Source organism: Varroa jacobsoni, unplaced genomic scaffold, assembly GCF_002532875.2.
Source record: "Varroa jacobsoni isolate VJ856 unplaced genomic scaffold, vjacob_1.0 scaffold_1101, whole genome shotgun sequence".
NCBI classification, from domain to species: Eukaryota; Metazoa; Arthropoda; class Arachnida; order Mesostigmata; family Varroidae; genus Varroa; species Varroa jacobsoni.
This window is the reverse complement of record NW_019214003.1, coordinates 297,504-314,310: the sequence shown is the minus strand read 5'-3', so window position 1 is coordinate 314,310 and position 16,807 is coordinate 297,504. Positions and strand designations below refer to the sequence as shown.

Sequence of the window (16,807 nt, the reverse complement as noted above, 5' to 3'; positions counted from 1 at the left end):
AAGTTTAGTGTAGTTTAAAATTTAAATTAGACCGCCCTTCCACGTGAGCACTGTATCTGTGGTGGAATCGGATTGCAAAGCTAAAAGGAAAAAAAGTGATCGTATGTATAATTCTTACCCGCCTATGGATGTGGATTGATGCAGTCGTAGCTTTTTAGAAAGATCCAACTTTTGCTTTTTGGTACTAATTTGGAGACGCGATGACACATACTTCAGAAAGTCCCGATTCACTCCCTTTAAAAGATCCGGTTGTAACTCAAGGTTAACAAAGAGAATTGTTCCAATAGACAAAAATGTTAGTATGGTACATTTTTTTTTTTACCTTTGATTATTATATTACACAAGTGCAACTTCGTAATTAATATTTTTGTGTAACTAAGTGGCAGTGGTAAAACTTTCACTACAAAAAACTATCATATTTGCCTGACAGTCTAAGTGATACCAGAATATGCTTATTTTACATACAGCATGTAGTTCGTGGTCTCGAAGCCGGTTCCGATTTCTTACTAGCTGACGCAAAAACAAAGGACTATTTCGATGAACCGAACCTTCCGTTAACTGCAACGAACAAGACACTTGCAAGATCGATTGACTAATATCAAAATTATTTACCATTTATCTTACATTTTTCCAAGATGCATCGCTAATTAGTTCTCATAACAAGCTTATGAAAAACAATACAGCATTAAACTGCTCTGCGACTTGTTTTGTGCCACGCACTTTGTTGACTATATACACTGTTGTGCTTGCACGTTACCCAAAACTCAGACCCTTTGGCATTCATGTCTTACCTTATTAAGCTCTGTGAAGCGTTTGAGCAGAACATTCGGCCTACAAACATAAATCAGAGGGAATAACCACACTTGTTCAGGAGTGACCCTCTGGTGGTACAAAATGTATTCAATTTCGCAGATTTTGTCGACCTTTGCTGTAAGTATCCTAGGTTCCTCACGAACTATCTCGCGTAAAGTAAACGTTGCCAAGGAAGGTATCTAAAGAAAAAAAGTCAAAAAGTTTTTGGTGAATTGTTACCATAATTATTCTCCGTTCTACTACTACTCTTAACATACAGTTATTTATCATTTCAGAGTATCTAGATTCCTTCAACTTGCTTCGCCTTGTCTACCATTTGAGGTCTAAACTTGGGTCTAAAATCTACGTTAAAACACAGTGCGCAGTAGGGTACTCCAGATAACTTACATGAAAAATATAGCACTATTCGAAACTTGCAAATACATTTTGTAATGCCGTGCGAATTCAAAGAGAGCAAAACAAAATAGACAACTACACAAAAAATTTTACATATAAAACTCTTGGCAGGTATTAAATATGGAACGAATAGTTAAAAACGTTCTATTCACATGTTTTACATGTACATCACGTCCAACCGTTTGCTCAGTCTTGTTTTGCAATTGCAATCAACCGATGTGAGCACTCCAAGTTTGCAATGGTTGTGTATAATTGCATAATAACGCAAGGACACAGCAGTAAATATACTTTTCATTCAACGTACCCTACACTTAGGATTAAACTTACCCTATGGCAGTCGATATCTATCGATAACTATTTACGTAGTTAAGTTCAGCTATACGGGCAGGTTTGTTCGTTCGATCATAACTAGGACGAAAGCAAGGCTACAGTTTTGATTGACTTAAGCCATTAGTTGAATTTCGAGGCTACAGAAGAAAGTACACTTACAATTGTAGACGACCCAGACACGTAATTTTCTAGTTACTCAGGTGCAAAAGACACATTTACATAAAAGTAACGGTCATTAGAATGCGTAAATTATTTTTACCGATTTACATCGATGGCGTGGCATACACAAGAATTATAACGATAATCGAACAAATGATTATAATTTGCTTGAAGTAAAGTCTTGGACACATCATTAACCCGTTCACATATTTTGCGTCTGCATGATCTAATCGCTTCAAATAAATGTATATGACAATATGTAGTAGCAACTAAAGTCGGAACTGAAAAATGTAATGTCTTGTTTTGTTAAATCTTTGACCCAGTCCATTGGGGTATGCTCGTCACAAGGTTATTTCAACTGATTTTCTTCTCAATGGTATTACGTAGCCTCTACAAATATTACTCCATTGAAGAGATCAAGAGCGCAGCATATGTGGTGTCCTGTTCTTAGTAGTTAAGTTGAGTATTTGTGCTGCTATATACACGATAGTGAATAGAAACCTTAAGCGGAAAAATATATGATCTGGCTTTGTTGACACATTTTGTGTATATATGCCCGTTGACGGGCATGAACAAGCGTCTCGCTAAACCCGGCGCCCAGGTGCTGTCTTTTACTGAACTTAACCCTTAACACATTTGAATTTCTAAAAAAACTCAAAATATATAATCCATATGTAACAAAATAAACGTATAAATAAACTTACTTCGTTAACTACCAATAACGCCTTGATGATGACAAGAATCTTTGCACCATTTTTGATTATACGCGCCATTGCATATAATTATAAACGATGGTGGTAAAATCGTGACATCATTCTCTCAAAAATAGACACACATTCGAAAAGTCACCACCGTAAGTTCACACCCGTCCCACTTTTTTGTACATTACAACCTCAATGTATTACTTACCCTATGTATGATTTCTTGAAGGTTTGATATGTCAACATTATACAAGAAGCTGGATTTTTGGATTGTATCTCGATCGAAGCCAAGCTCTCCTAGAAGGGTGTCAACTGTCGAACGGAAAGAGAGTTGACTTAACGGGCGCACCTGTAGGCCAAATCCGATTTATCATTACATGCCAGGCCTAGCTAATGTTGAAACTAGCTAAGAAAATAAATGTCACTAGTGAACAAAACCAAGATTACTATTTCATTTTAAACAGTTTTACCAAATATACATTACTCGTTTATCAATAGTTATAAAACGGCAATCCACCCTTTTTTTTCGCAGATTCAATTGATGAGTCTGTTGTATCTTCTCCGTCTTCGCTATTGACTGCGCAATTTAGTACCGGCTTTGAACTCATTTTCATTTCTTCGAACCTTGCAGGCGGTAAGGGACGCCAGTTCGAGGTAGCAGATATATTCCCCGTCAAGTTATCCGATGTATGTGATTTACATGTTTCAGTATCCGCTGAATTTTCAGTACTGTCCCCGTATACAAAATCTTCGTCAAATTCTTTGCAGTGAGCTCTCTTCGCAAAATAAATACTCTGAGAGGGATACCGCAACCTATCGGTGTCTGCCTTTTCAGTTTGCCTCACTATGCCGCATTCGATCTCATAGAGTAGCATCTCACCGGCAAATTTGAATTTCCGCCATTCCTTTCCGAGACCAAGTTCCTGCACCATCGTAAAAATAATAGAATCACATTTAATAAAGGGACGCGCCAATTAAAGCTTGATCTATACGGTTGTATGACACTTCTATAGCTTCCTACCTTAATGTAGTCCAGTTCCTGTAAAACAGCCCAGCCCTCACGCAGAACTTCCTGACTGTGTAACAGCAACCCAGGGGCTGCCATAATCTGCTCCTTACTGAGAGAAAGTTCACCCAGGAGAACAGTAGCAGAACACTGAGTGTTCATAGGCGAGCTAAAAAAACATGAATACAAATTATTTGCTAACATTTTTAAACAAACGCATTTCTATATCCTAAAATACTTATATCCTGATCTGCATTTTTTAAGCCTTATGCCTCATGATGTAAAAGCTAGACAACAACTAGTACTTTAGATTTTTTAGAATTGCTTGCGGGAGCCGTAATTCAATAATTTAATGATAATATTTTAGGTCGCCAGCATAGGGATTTGTTGATAAAAACTTTGAGAACCAAAAAAAAATTGCACGAGATAAGAAATTTTAAATACGCTACAAATTCGAACTTTACAATGATCAACCTTCGTCACATATGTTTAGGCCAGGCGATAGTTTTCATTGGTTACCTTTGTTAACAGTATCTAGGAAACGGAAATTAAAAAAATAATAACAATCAATCATTTGTAATTTACAGCTGCACCACATTTACACAGTCTGCATTAGTAGACGCAATCAAAAATTTTATTAAATAATCTTTAAGAATAATAAGATAGTTATGAGTTACAATGATCTGCGATTAGTTCGGGTCTTAAAATACAATTAATTTAAATAAATTTATAAGGTAAATGCTATTGTTATTGCTAAAAAAATTGTTAAACAACCGTTTTATCTCAGTTCTAAATACCTGAGCAGAGAGGTCTTGTGAAGTCTCAACTTGGTGGCGAACATCATTTTTTCGTTATGATCAACGATCTTGAGACGCCTTTGTAGGTACCTTATCAGATCATTAGTTGCTTGTAATTTTAGATTACTCTGTAAATCGAGTTCAGGTTGAACAAAAGCCCAACGGTAGAAAACTGGTAGTATTAATAAACTGCTATCTAGCATTTACAAAAAAGAATATAGCTTACACCTGAGTGAAGATGTGTCATATATCAACAATATTTATTTATGAACAATTCGTTTAAAACTTAGGTAACACTTGTCGACATAAGAGTGGACGGTATATTCTTACGTTTTTGCTCTTGTTTCACATCCAAAAGTCATTTACACAAAAATAGACATCTCAATAGGGATACACGTATCTAAGCAACATAAGGCACATGGCTGAATTGAGACAATCTATATGTACATTATTTATATACAGAACTTCAATACACATCTTTTGTACTTTGTGCCTGAAAAACTTACTCAATTAGCCGCTCTAATAACAAACTAAAACCAAGAAATAATTTAAGCAAGCAAAAATTACACTTCTCATGTGACGTACCACGCCTATATTCTCTCTTTGCACGTCCCAATTGTTTGTTAGTACCCTTAGGAACATGAGACTTTCTCGATGCATTGCGATATCTACCGACTGGAATCGCGAAAAAAAGATATGTAGCCTATAGTTATAGTTAGAATATAATAAGGATAAGGGTTCAGTAATTTATCATAAGTCACCAAAAAGAAGGAGTATAAATCCAATGAACCTTTATTTTGTCAGTTACTACGCCGAAGCATACGCAGACATCATAATAACAGCGACTACAATTCACAATGTCGTCGACATAACTTATAGTTTTGGTATAAAGTGTAAATTACAGAAAATCGTTAAAAGCTATATTTTGAAAACTGTTTTTCATGATGATCATATGAAGCTAAATACAAAGGTGATAGCTACAACATTGATGGAAAGTTTCCGCCTGTTTGTAGATACCATTTAATTATGCATTATTATCCTAAAATACTTTTTCTAACTAGAGCTCACCGTATTGACCAAACTGAAGCGCTCGCTTAGTAGGTTCGCATGGTAAAGATAAACTTGAGGATGACACCACACTTGTTGTGGCATTATTTCGTGGTCTTCTAAAATTGACTCGACCTTGCAAATATTGTCAGGATCTGCTGAGAGTATACTGGGCTCTTTTCGAGCCAAATCGGCCAATGTAAAGCTCGATAAGGTGTCCACCTGGAAGACAGTAACACTTCAATACGTCTTGATCATCCCTCTTTAAGCAAGACTTTTTTGCTTACTTTTACTTCTTTGTCATACCTAAGGCTACTATTTAATCAACCAATGCCCATTAGGAGCCGAGGCCACTCATCACTGTGTTTAGGACACGAATTTTTGCCTTAGGTGTAGAACCCGGATTCCACTAAATTTTAAATTTCTCTTGCTAATTCAAATGCCTGAGCTAAGCAATTAATGCATCATAGTTGAAACTTGATCCCAAATTACGGGTTTAACTGACATGACAGTCATTATTCGAAGTAAGTAAATAAAAGAAATTGCGTGTGCCGAACATTTGACTCAGCAATAATATAAAAGTAAAATAATTTTTTACACAATGTCGTTTGAGATACAACGACCAGAATGATATGATCCATGTTAAGTCAAGATGAACCATCATCAGATTTTAAGTTTTTCAATCTAATTGATGACTTGCTATATTATTCTATCAATAACTTAGAAAGATCTCTAATAATCACCCTATCAACGAGGGCCTGAAGGTTAAATGTATCGAGGGTAAGGAAGTATTCACTGCTTCGAATCGTGTCCAAATCCAAACCGAGTATCTTTTGAAGAATATTAAGCTTTGCATCCATGAGACGTACGCTCTGCATTACCTATGAGAAAGGGTTGTTAATTAGTTTTTGCAATATTTACGCATTTTGGACATAACGTATTATAGACAAATAAATGATTTGGGAAATTTTAGCCATCTAGTTAAACTGTGTACACCAAAAGGCCTAGCCATAGGGATTAAACTACAATATCCGATCGAAAGCTTCCTCCCCTCTTAAAAAAAAGTCTGCCTTTCCCGTTTTCTTTACTTGCTATTCTTTACTTGCTATATTTCTGATATGCAATTCGAAAGCGCTTTTCTTGCCCAATCTATGTGTCTTATCGATATTATCTTGTAAGTGCACTTTCAACTCGAAAAGGTCCTCAGAAATTCTAGGTGAAAAAGGGAATTTTCGACACCGTCTATGCAATGCATTTGGTAGAAGCCAAAACTCCGCTAAAATAACCCTTTACATTTGCTTTGTGTACAATAACGACAAAAAAGACCGCACTAGGCTGGCTTACCAAGTCTAAAAATGGTATCTGGGATTAACAGAATGCATTCGCTTTACACGACCGTCTGAGTTTAAGAATGGCTGTCTGAAAGTATTTCTGAAAAAACACAATTGACAAAAAACCCTGGAACTGGCCAAAAAGGTGGGTTGCAGATACACAACTGTCCTTAGCCACCTCAAAGTCCTTGAGAACTTGCGTACCTCATAAATTCTTTGAAACCTACAAAAATTACGGCTTAATTCTGCATCTCAGTGTTTCGTATGGTGTCAGGCGCCAAGCAGCCACAATAACGGATTTTTGCACAAAATCATCATCATAAAATGGTGTTTATTGTCAATATGAACCACAGATCAGAATGAATTGCTCCAGAAGAGAAGCCATGGTACAGGATCCAACCAGATCTTTATCTACAAAGTTATACCTCGTTCACTGGTAAATAATCTCAGGAACCACACATTTAGCAGTAAAAGGGGCCTCAAAACCTGAGTGGACGAATTATTCAACACGAAATCTGAAAATTTCTGACGAAGAGAGATAAATAAATTAGTTGACCGATAGGAGAAGTTCGTGAGCAGTAACCGGAAATACATGACAACTTATAACCACAATAATAAAATATGTAGTTCTGTATAAAAAAAACGTATTTTTTTCTTGTTTTTTCTTTCCAACCCGGTAATTTGTATGGCAGAATTAAAATAACAGAAACTTACGTATGCATATTGTTACATTATGCGCGTTGCATCTTGATAAACTCATTGCTCTGGGATGAACGAAATCATATGGGGCTTCATCAAAGCGGCCCAAACAGAGCGGGAAACCGCGAATTTGAGGGCAGAGAAGCTAAAAAATGGACTAGCGGAATAGCCTAAAAAGAATAACCTGGGATTCAGGTAGTTTAGTCAGAACCTACCTTAGCGGACTGTGCAAGTGTGGTACACCCGCGATGTACCCTATTACTTGGTAGGGATTCACGCAAGCTCTGACGAACCGCGCTTCAGAATAAGAGTTTAACTCGCCCGAAAAATTTTTATACCTTATTAAAATCTGGAAAAAAATATTCGTAGCGTTGCAGGCGAGGCAATCGTTGCTCGACGAAATTAGGCTAAACCTCAATTTTGTTGCGCTTTTAGGAAAAATACAGGAGATGGCTAGTCATCTTCTGAAACTTACGGGCGTATCAATGGATTTGTTCCCCGAGTTTGTAAGTACCGTACTTCCTGTGCGAGGAACCCGGCACGTCGTAAAAATTTCACGCAATTTGGTCTAAGAGTGAAGTATCGAGGATGGCTTATTAGTATGGTGTGAACACCTCAAACGATTTCTGGATATCACGTCAACACGAACCAGGATTCGAGCCTCACGTTGTTTGAAAATCACCCGGTTGTAAGCTAAAAATATGCATTATGCGGACGGCACTCCCGCTTCAGCTATAACAGCATATAAATAGAGTCCTCTCTGGTCGCCGATAAGAAATATGCTTAAGCGAGGTACAGTTAACTTAAGTATTTCACAGACTACTTGCGAGTTGAAAATGCAGCATTATACGGAAAGGAAAATCTGGTCTTAGGGAACATAAGGAAAAATAGGGAATACTTTAGAAACTGCCTGCGAACTCCTTACTATAACGACGATAGGTTCTTGGAACGCCTATGGGACAGCTACTGACAATCGTGACAAGCTGAGCGCTGAACTCTGTAGAGCACGATCCCACGAATTACAAGTGCTTAGTAGGATTGTGTGCAGGAGTCTGTCCAAACAGACATTGCTGAATAATTAGGAAGCTAGCGGCGGATCCTCTGTATTGTTGGATGATTTGACCACTTTCTTATACAATTAGTAGGTTTTACGAGTGGGCGAAACTACAATCGGTAATGGTAATTAAAACAAGGGACGAAATCATTCTCACGTGGGTTAGAAGCTCGTGGTTTTTCTCTGTAAAAGGAATCTGTGGGGTACACTTACAACATTCGGGGCTTTTACTGACTCATGCGAGTCGTCAACCTTCAATCGTCCTTTTAAATACTCTGTCATAAAAATTGCCCAAAATTTCGCCACTGGAATCGACATCAACCTTTCTGCAGGTAAAACCTGTGAAAACATCGGTAGAGTTTAACATTAGACCTTGGTTGGTTACATTGGTTCGTTGGGTATTGTACAGAAAGCTGCATATCTGACAACATATAATCTTGACGTTAAAGCTGAAATGGGTCAAGCCTACCCACCTGCAAAAGGCGATCGGTTAGAGAGCGCGGGCAGTCAGGTATTTGGTTCACTACAACCGTCAGAACATCACTATGAAGCGCAATCAACTTATCAACTCTGCATAACAAAGAAAACAACCAGAAGTTCTTTATAAATTAACTAAGTATATTCTCAAAATGTGATCTATTATTATTGCAGTTGACGTTGCCTTTAAGTTGCAATTATATAGCCAAACACAATTATGGATGAGCAAAAAAAATTGCAACAATAAAAACGTTCACGATTAATCGTGCACTACGCTTTTCAGTTTCGTCTGCTTCCTGTTTACGAAAAGTTTAGTTGGTATCCATTTTGTTTCATACAAGTTGTCAACACTGCTTCACGAAACCTCCTGTTTGAGAAACGTTAGCTGTTGATCCAGTGTCAAAAAGCCATTAAAGGCTTTCGATTACGAGAACTCGACAGGTGCCCTGTCTTCAGCGAATTATAACGTTTAACAGATTAGAACATAAAGTCATATTTTCAAGCAACAAATCTTATCAATTGAAGCAACAACATTCTAGTAAACGATTAGAAAATGAGAACATCTTACGTTTTGAGTTCATATAACGTCCTTTGTAAAATGTAAGGAAAGACAATCACATGACGCAGATTCACTTGCTGTAAACCTAACTCTTCAAGAATGTACTTTTGGTGTTGTATAGTAACCCATGGTCTTGCCAAGATTCGTCCGTACCTAAAAAAGAAATTGTCATTTTCTGATTATACCAAATGACGTTGACAGGGTATAAAAAATTATTAATGAGAACAGAGAATTGAAAATTTAAAAAAAAATCAGTTGCAAGTTTACTGATTTTAGTTAAAATTTCAATTACAAATTCAGAATTGCTTGATTAATAACAATAATATTATAATTAGTAAAAATAATAAAATACAAGGCGTACGGCATGAACGTTTCTTATGTTTACAGCCACCTTTCGCGTGAGTTGCAAATCAAATGCTGTAAACGACTTCTGATGTTTCCTGAAGGCTCACTTGTAGAACATCACCTGGTACAGTAGAGTAATAACTTGTCATCTACAGAGCCTATATATATACATACATATAGCATATAATTTGATTCTTCTGGAAAGCAGATTCATTTCGACTTAGAATGTCCTCCCGGCAACCGCCTTATGAATGCGTCTACGCAATTTCGCGATAAGTCCAAAACGTCTTATATTTTGTTTGTTCTCTTAAGGCTCGAGAAGAACCATCTTGACATAGAGGCGGCATTGTATAACTGGTAATATTTTGATCTTGAAGTTACAAGGTATTAGCGAAGGAAGAATGAGTTGAATGCTTGTTGAGGGTGCATTTCGTTCTACCATACATAAATCACCTGCGGGCATAAATATTTCAACTACAAGTGTTTCCAGTCGCCGCAGAAAACTGTTTGAAAGAGACAAGAAAAAAAAACGATACAGAGATTTCTGGTCGAATCCCTAACGTATATTTCGTCGGTTTTCCTTTTCATATCATCAATTTTGGTGGGGTAGTACTTACTGTCACACTATGAAGATAAGTGTTACTTTGGTTTTAATTTGATTGTAACTCTTCAATATCTTCGTTTCCTAAAGCTTTAAAGTCAGTTCAAATAGGTTTAAATAAGTTCTCACGTCTTCCGCTGGCTTTGCACATAAATCTTGAGGAGGACTATTTCTAGCTTTCTAGAATTTACTCTTCCTGTGATACCTTTGTTATTCGAATTGTGACAAAACTGGGATAAGATTTTAATTAGCTCCATTGCGCGAAGGTCGCTTCCACACGTCAACGTTGCGGTAACCGCCTTGTCTATCTCATAAGTGATAAATTCTTGTTGTACAAATCCGCTTAGTTGCTAGTTACAGGGAGGAATACTTCCTATTTAGCCTTGTAAAAGTGTCTAAATTATTTTGCCGAGCGCTGTACTTCAAAAATAGCAGAATGCTCTAGGCATTAACCAATTGCTCTGAACGTACTCGACATAACTAGTACTGCTCTTATTACAAATAATTGATCGGTTTTTATAAGATGGTAGTACCGACCACGTCTAGACAGATGTGACATTCAATAATCATTTTAAAGTAATAGATTTAATGCTACGAAAAATTCGCTCAACTTAGCTTTCTACCACCAGGTTCGTTGATAAATTAAAATTACCATGTTTTCCGTTGTCAACAATTACTGTGTAAGATACATAAACTCGGTACTACTCGATTCAGCATTGCTCATACGGAACCAGTTACAGATTGTGAAAATGTGTTTGGATAGCTTACCTTATTATAGACTCATTATCAAAGCTCGTTTTGAGCATCCGTGCAGCATGCAATATCTGTGATAGTGTGCGATTCCGCAGTTCTGGATAAGAACGAAAAAGTTTAAGGCACTTCCCTTCATCGCAGTTTAGAACTTTGCTGAGCTCTTGAGCAGCATGTCGTACCTGTAAGTACAAACCGGTTTATTCCTCAATACAGTTAAGATCTTTAGTTATGGTAAGGAAGTTAGCACACATGACGTCACTTCTGCATCTGTATAGATTCACGAATGAAAAATATATTGTCTACCGACTTCGGTAAGAAGCAAGAGATACGTACTTTTTATAGTTAAATTTGAAAGGGAGACATGAAGAAGCGTTTTATCTATTATACATAAGTTCAAGCAATCCCACTGGTATATCCCAATATATAATTACGAATTTAAAAATGGAGAGCCAGTGCATTCCAAAAATGCCCCTCCCATCTCACCTAGACATGGTTATAATTATTTTACTATTCTCCGAAGCCTTTTTCTAAAGAAATGACGCGTATAAATTCGAACTTTATAGTTCATGCCGACCTCGCTTATTCTATTATCAACTACTGCAGCGACTGTCTAAACGGGTCGTGGGAAATACGATTTATAGATATGAATTTGAATGAATGTTCTAAAGAAAACTAATCATACCTGTTGTTCCATCATCCGATTATTTGGGTGCTTAATTCCTACGGTGGCCTTGTAGTTACGCACAAAACCATTTGTTCGCGCCAAGACATTTCTGTCTATGAAAATTGTCCCGAGCTTCCGTAGCATTGGTAATCTTACGAGCTCACTAGTGCAGTAGACTCGACTCTCAGACGATTACACCTGTCTAACAAAAAAAACACACCAAAGCACTCCACAGTCGGTTTACTTGCGAGAAAACACATGTTCGTAAATATTTCTCTCTAAACTAGTCTTCTAAAATCTGCAATAATAAAGAATGAGCATCTTGATTGTTGACTCGTTGCCGAGAAGGGTCTCTATACGCTTGTCGTCTGCTAGCTTTCCGTGAATAATCCGAAACATGTGCAAGATGTTTGTTCGTTCTGTGGTCGGGGCGCATAGTGATGGTTCAGCTTACGTGAAGTGTACAAGTGTGTGATAGTAGAAGAATTTTTTCAATTGGACTGCGATTTCTAGACGAATTTTCGGACGGAAGTAAAGATAGGAAGGTTATATCTGTGGTCTGATTGCTCTTAGTTTTGTATATAATTATATTTGTCACCGATAATCCTCCAATTGGCATCAGGGGGTGCTCGAACATGATGTAAAACAGGTGCACTTGAATTGTAGGGAAGAAGATCGTACATATATGAATAGGCTGTTTGCACTCGTTTTTTCTTCATTTATTCTCTAGGTACAGGTGGGTGGTTGAGATGATGATCTAGAATTGTGGAGGTAAGAAGCTTGCTCAGATTTAATGTTAGCAAATACCTATTCATATTTATACTACTATGAAATTTATACTATTTTAGCCGGGCACTGTCATGTATTGCGATCAGACTAAACGGATCCGAAATTTCATTGTGTGTAATACGTTGTATGGGAATTATGTAATATTTTTTTACGCATCTTGAAACGATCTACATTCTAAATAATTTTTCACAGGTACAGTGAAGATGGCGAACGGAATCGAATCCACAATTCCTCTACAAGCAGTTGATATACGATCGACATCTAGTGACAGTTTACCACCTTCATTTGATGAAAACATAGCTGAGGATAATGTGGCGAAAAACAGTATCAACTCATGGAATACACAGCAGTTCCAAATAAACGAAATTATTTCGCGACCTAAGAAGTGTGCTGTATGTCATAAGACGGCCAGGTGGGTATTGAACTATTTTTATGGACGGAAATCTGCTAGTTATTCTCTAAGTAAGCATTTTAGAGAAGGACTTTGGAAAATTAAATACACTGTATAAGTTGTTTAAAAAATATCTAAATAGCATGCTAGTTGCATTGATTATTTTTTGTTAGCAAATGAAATCCTTCAAACTTATGTCTAAACTGAAAGCTACACTCTCATTACAAGGGTCATCTGGTATACCTTAAGAGGATGTACGCGTTATGTTTGATTTAAATAAACAGTAATAGTTATCATAGATTTATGGGTTCGCTATATTTCTTTAATTGTTCCTCTTTATTTGTCTGACAGTAAACCGTATTTGATGCAGTAGTACTAGTATTCAAATGGCGTAGACGAAATTCTTGAAAGAACTTTTTGACTTTTGAAAAATGGCGATCAAATATTTTGACGCTACCTTATGTGTGTGGTTGCTGCAAATTAGGACAACGTGCATACTACAAAGCAGATTATAGAACGTGGGAAGTTAATACTGTTTTTTAATTGTATAAATACCACACAGGTACTCTTGCCCGAGATGCTCGTTACGCACATGTTCACTTGGATGTGTGAAAACGCACAAGAAGCAGACGGGCTGCGACGGAGTTCGAGATCGAGCTGGGTTTATCCCTATGAGCAAATTTACGGATCTCGATCTTCTTTCTGATTACAGGTAATGCATTAATTCATTGCTATGACATTTTCATTTCAGGTCAAAGTATCGTCTGTAAAAATCAGGCCATTATCATTTAACCGGGCTTGTCGTATATTGTAGAATAGTTTGTATAGAAAAATGCACTATATGTGAGCTTGCATGGCTATTACTATGAGAATAAAATATTGGTCACAGTTTGATATAAGTTCTTCAATTTTGTTATCAGGTTTCTGGAGGAGTCGGCTCGCATGGTTGATAGCGCGGTACGCAATAATATAGTAAAACCTCATCGGCGCGAAACTCTTCCCACAAACTTGATGAATATACAGAAATTTGCGTGGAGACGTTCTAAGATATCTCTACAATTCTTGCCGCAGGTTTGTCTTTCAATTAAAATAATAATAAATAAGACAAAAATAAAATTTGTTCTGCAAATGACGATTACTATATTTCGAAAGGTTATATATATATATATATATATATATATATATATATATATATAATGCGTATCTTCAATTTTGGGTCACGGTAGTATTGGCAGTCACCTATTTGTAATAAGAGTATCCTTATAGCTTAACAACTACATACGAACTTATCTTTCCTTTGCAGATGTTCAAACGTCGCAGGTTAAATCGAATATCTATCAAAAAGTCGCATATACATTGGACGGTTGAATTGCAAGTACCCCAGGGTCAGCTAATAGTGCTCAAGCACGATATACCTTCATCCACGATGGTCAAAGAAATCGTTGTCCAATTCCTTGCAAGTTTAGCGACTCACGAGCAAGAAAAGGCTGCTGCACTTCTTAATGCTTCGATCGGAGAAATCTGTGTGCTGATGAAGGTAAGCTGAAATTTTACATTAAAATCTTATAACGAACTTTTAAGAAGCGATAACACTTATCAATGTCTAAATGTTTCATTCTCTGCTATGTAATTGTTTATTGTATAAATTAAATTTTTTCAACTAACTTTCGCTGACAAAGCAAAGCTGTTATAGCTAAATAATGTACCGTATTTCGTTCAATTTATTTAGCTACGAATTATGATATCCGAATGTCAATTATCTTCTGTGTGTTCTGCAGGCCGTCGGTAGACCCGCGAATTATGAGCGCTATTTCGAATTCGACCTTGATTTGTCACTGGTGGAAAACCTTCGTGGAAAAATGCTCGTTGAGTTTCCCACTCTGATTATCATTACCACGGAGCATCGAGGAGCATTTGATATTGAGGAAACGATATCGACGGATCAGGTTGAACCGACGGAACTACCATCATTTTTCCGAGAAATCGATGGGTCTGATAATGATGAAAACGAACAAACAGAACAGTCACATAATAATAATAATAATAATAATAATACTTGGTGAAAGAAAAGGCAAGGTCTAAAAAACTAATAAAAAAAAATCGCAATTTATTTTTCGCACTTACTTAATTTTTGAGCAAACTGAGCATGTGCTCAGAGTGAAGTTTGTAAAGTAACTGACGTTGTATGCAAAGTGTATGCGGATAACACACAGTAGCCACTTAGAAAGTTGCTACGTTGAAGCATGGTTGTTATTGTTATGACCAAGAACAAAGTACGCATGTAGAGCAACGAGAATAACTCAATTACTCAATAACTGTATGCTATAACCGAATGTTGCGAGTTGCTGTAAATTGCATAGAAATAATACGACTCAGTTTACGAAGCATAAAGAACAGGTATTGATATTAAATGTATTGACAATTTTAGCAACACAACAATAAAGTATTTTATCATACGAACGTGTGTCAGTAGGACATTCGACTTGTTCCAGCATTCATTTGAAATCTGTGTTACATAAATGACTAAAAGCAGCTTAGAAGTTTACTGGTACCAGTCCGTCCAGGACATTTTTCTCAGCTTATTTCAAGATGTCACTAATGAATGGTCAAATTTAACTTTTCATGGTAGAGTTATTTATTTGGGTATTTTTCATGTATCCTTTTGACAATAGACAGGCTCCTTGGCAAACGGAGGAAGCAATCATGGAGACGAACTATCATCCATAGAATTATTTCTAGATTTCTGCCTTTTCTTTTGAATGCTCTTAATTCAGGCAGTATTTAATGGACCTGAAAAATTCCGATAGATTCAGGTTCGATTGAACAAGACCTGGGGCATAATACAAGCGGAAACATTTTTTGCGCAACTCGCACCAAATTTTTGCCGCGTTTTGTTTTACTAGAGCCATTATGTTGTATTTTTTCTCATCAAGCCTATCGTGCTTATTGCATTCGCACTTCGTATCAATCTATTTACAAGGTATACTTCAGAAGTTTATAGTAGAGTGCTCCATTAGATGCCACCAAGCGCTCCATCTTTCCGATGTAGAGAGTTGAATCCAGCCAATCGTTTTTGTGCTGAAAATTGTCCTAAAGCTATCCTTTGTTTAAAATAGTCTGCTTCTAAAACAATACTTTATATTGCTGAAAGATCTCCTTGATCAAATAAGAGGGTCAATTAAGCTAGTCTCAGTAATCCTATATGCGGCCACTAACGCGCTATATTTCTCGTTACTTCTTGCCTATTTCATCTGGTTTCCATTATTGGGGTTTCTCATCTCTGTCAAAAGTTTCGCCCAGGATCTCTCCGGGCTATGTAAGATAGAGCTTTTGTCAGCGTGGGCGATTCAATCCGAAAGCAGAACTGGATATGCAGTTTTTCGATTCCATGATTTAATTGTACAGATAACTGCTACTAACGAAGAGAATGATCGTTTGAGATCGATAGGATGAACAGAAATGTTTTAGAGCCAGGTTTTAAATATAAAAAATGTGCTCAGCTCAACAATTGCCGGTATTACTCTTAGCCTACCTAATATATGAAAAAAAAAACATCGCTGAAGCATTTTTTTTAAACTAGATTAATATAAGGCTAACCTATACACCTTGCAGAAGCTTGTGGTTTCAATCCAAGGTCGTAATATTTTTTTGTGTTAAGCAGAAAACTATTATTTACTGTTTTGACGGCGGTTTATCTATTTTAACTGGTGTCAATTTATTCTTCATTTCACATGGTTGTAAATTGCTTTCTTGCCCAGTTACCCAAAACATGATGAACTCATGGAAACGTTTCTATTGCTTATTTTTGCAGCTGTTCATGTACCGCATATCACCCAGTGGTCTTTAGCTTTGCGGTTAGACACTTGAGATAAACGCACCTTATGAACGACCACGA

General features: G+C 36.8%; 2 protein-coding genes across 10 annotated transcripts in view; one reads left to right on the top strand and one right to left on the bottom strand.

Moving 5' to 3' along the window:
- Positions 1-12,088, bottom strand: part of LOC111266598 (uncharacterized) — a 14,015-nt gene extending 1,927 nt beyond the window's left edge. Inside the window, exons 1-15 of one of the 4 annotated variants that reach the window (XM_086970961.1) lie at positions 11,751-12,088; positions 11,084-11,247; positions 9,379-9,522; positions 8,807-8,903; positions 8,547-8,672; positions 5,993-6,130; positions 5,271-5,471; positions 4,788-4,877; positions 4,203-4,330; positions 3,421-3,574; positions 2,917-3,322; positions 2,608-2,711; positions 792-992; positions 466-558; positions 119-234 (exon numbers count right to left, since the gene is read on the bottom strand). In XM_086970961.1, coding sequence (XP_086827087.1) covers positions 119-234; positions 466-558; positions 792-992; positions 2,608-2,711; positions 2,917-3,322; positions 3,421-3,574; positions 4,203-4,330; positions 4,788-4,877; positions 5,271-5,471; positions 5,993-6,130; positions 8,547-8,672; positions 8,807-8,903; positions 9,379-9,522; positions 11,084-11,247; positions 11,751-11,876 — 2,288 coding nt within the window. In that variant the 5' untranslated portion in view covers positions 11,877-12,088. The remainder of the gene's footprint in view (positions 1-118; positions 235-465; positions 559-791; positions 993-2,607; positions 2,712-2,916; positions 3,323-3,420; positions 3,575-4,202; positions 4,331-4,787; positions 4,878-5,270; positions 5,472-5,992; positions 6,131-8,546; positions 8,673-8,806; positions 8,904-9,378; positions 9,523-11,083; positions 11,248-11,750) is intronic. The other 3 variants (XM_086970964.1, XM_086970962.1, XM_086970963.1) reach the window with 3 other exon arrangements.
- Positions 12,089-12,114: 26 nt separating this feature from the next.
- On the top strand, positions 12,115-15,394 carry LOC111266601 (box C/D snoRNA protein 1). 6 transcript variants are annotated; one of them, XM_022844215.2, is made up of 7 exons: positions 12,144-12,277; positions 12,463-12,503; positions 12,714-12,933; positions 13,475-13,624; positions 13,833-13,983; positions 14,216-14,449; positions 14,691-15,394. In XM_022844215.2, exons 3-7 carry the CDS (start codon positions 12,725-12,727, stop codon positions 14,973-14,975), a joined length of 1,029 nt encoding a protein of 342 aa, XP_022699950.1. In that variant the 5' UTR covers positions 12,144-12,277; positions 12,463-12,503; positions 12,714-12,724; the 3' UTR covers positions 14,976-15,394. The 6 variants fall into 6 exon arrangements, with proteins under 6 accessions (XP_022699948.1, XP_022699949.1, XP_022699950.1 ...); XM_022844216.2 differs by having other exon boundaries at positions 12,145-12,277; positions 12,469-12,503; XM_022844213.1 differs by lacking the exon at positions 12,463-12,503 and having other exon boundaries at positions 12,115-12,199.
- Positions 15,395-16,807: the final 1,413 nt, after the last annotated feature.

Bases quoted from the DNA above. Each gene is read 5' to 3' on its own strand.
- LOC111266601 (XM_022844213.1), top strand. From the start codon at position 12,130: ATGTGCAAGATGTTTGTTCGTTCTGTGGTCGGGGCGCATAGTGATGGT. The intron at 12,200-12,713 runs GTGTGTGATAGT...AATTTTTCACAG, and splicing joins AGCTTACGTGAAGTGTACAA to GTACAGTGAAGATGGCGAAC. The intron at 14,450-14,690 runs GTAAGCTGAAAT...TGTGTTCTGCAG, and splicing joins AAATCTGTGTGCTGATGAAG to GCCGTCGGTAGACCCGCGAA.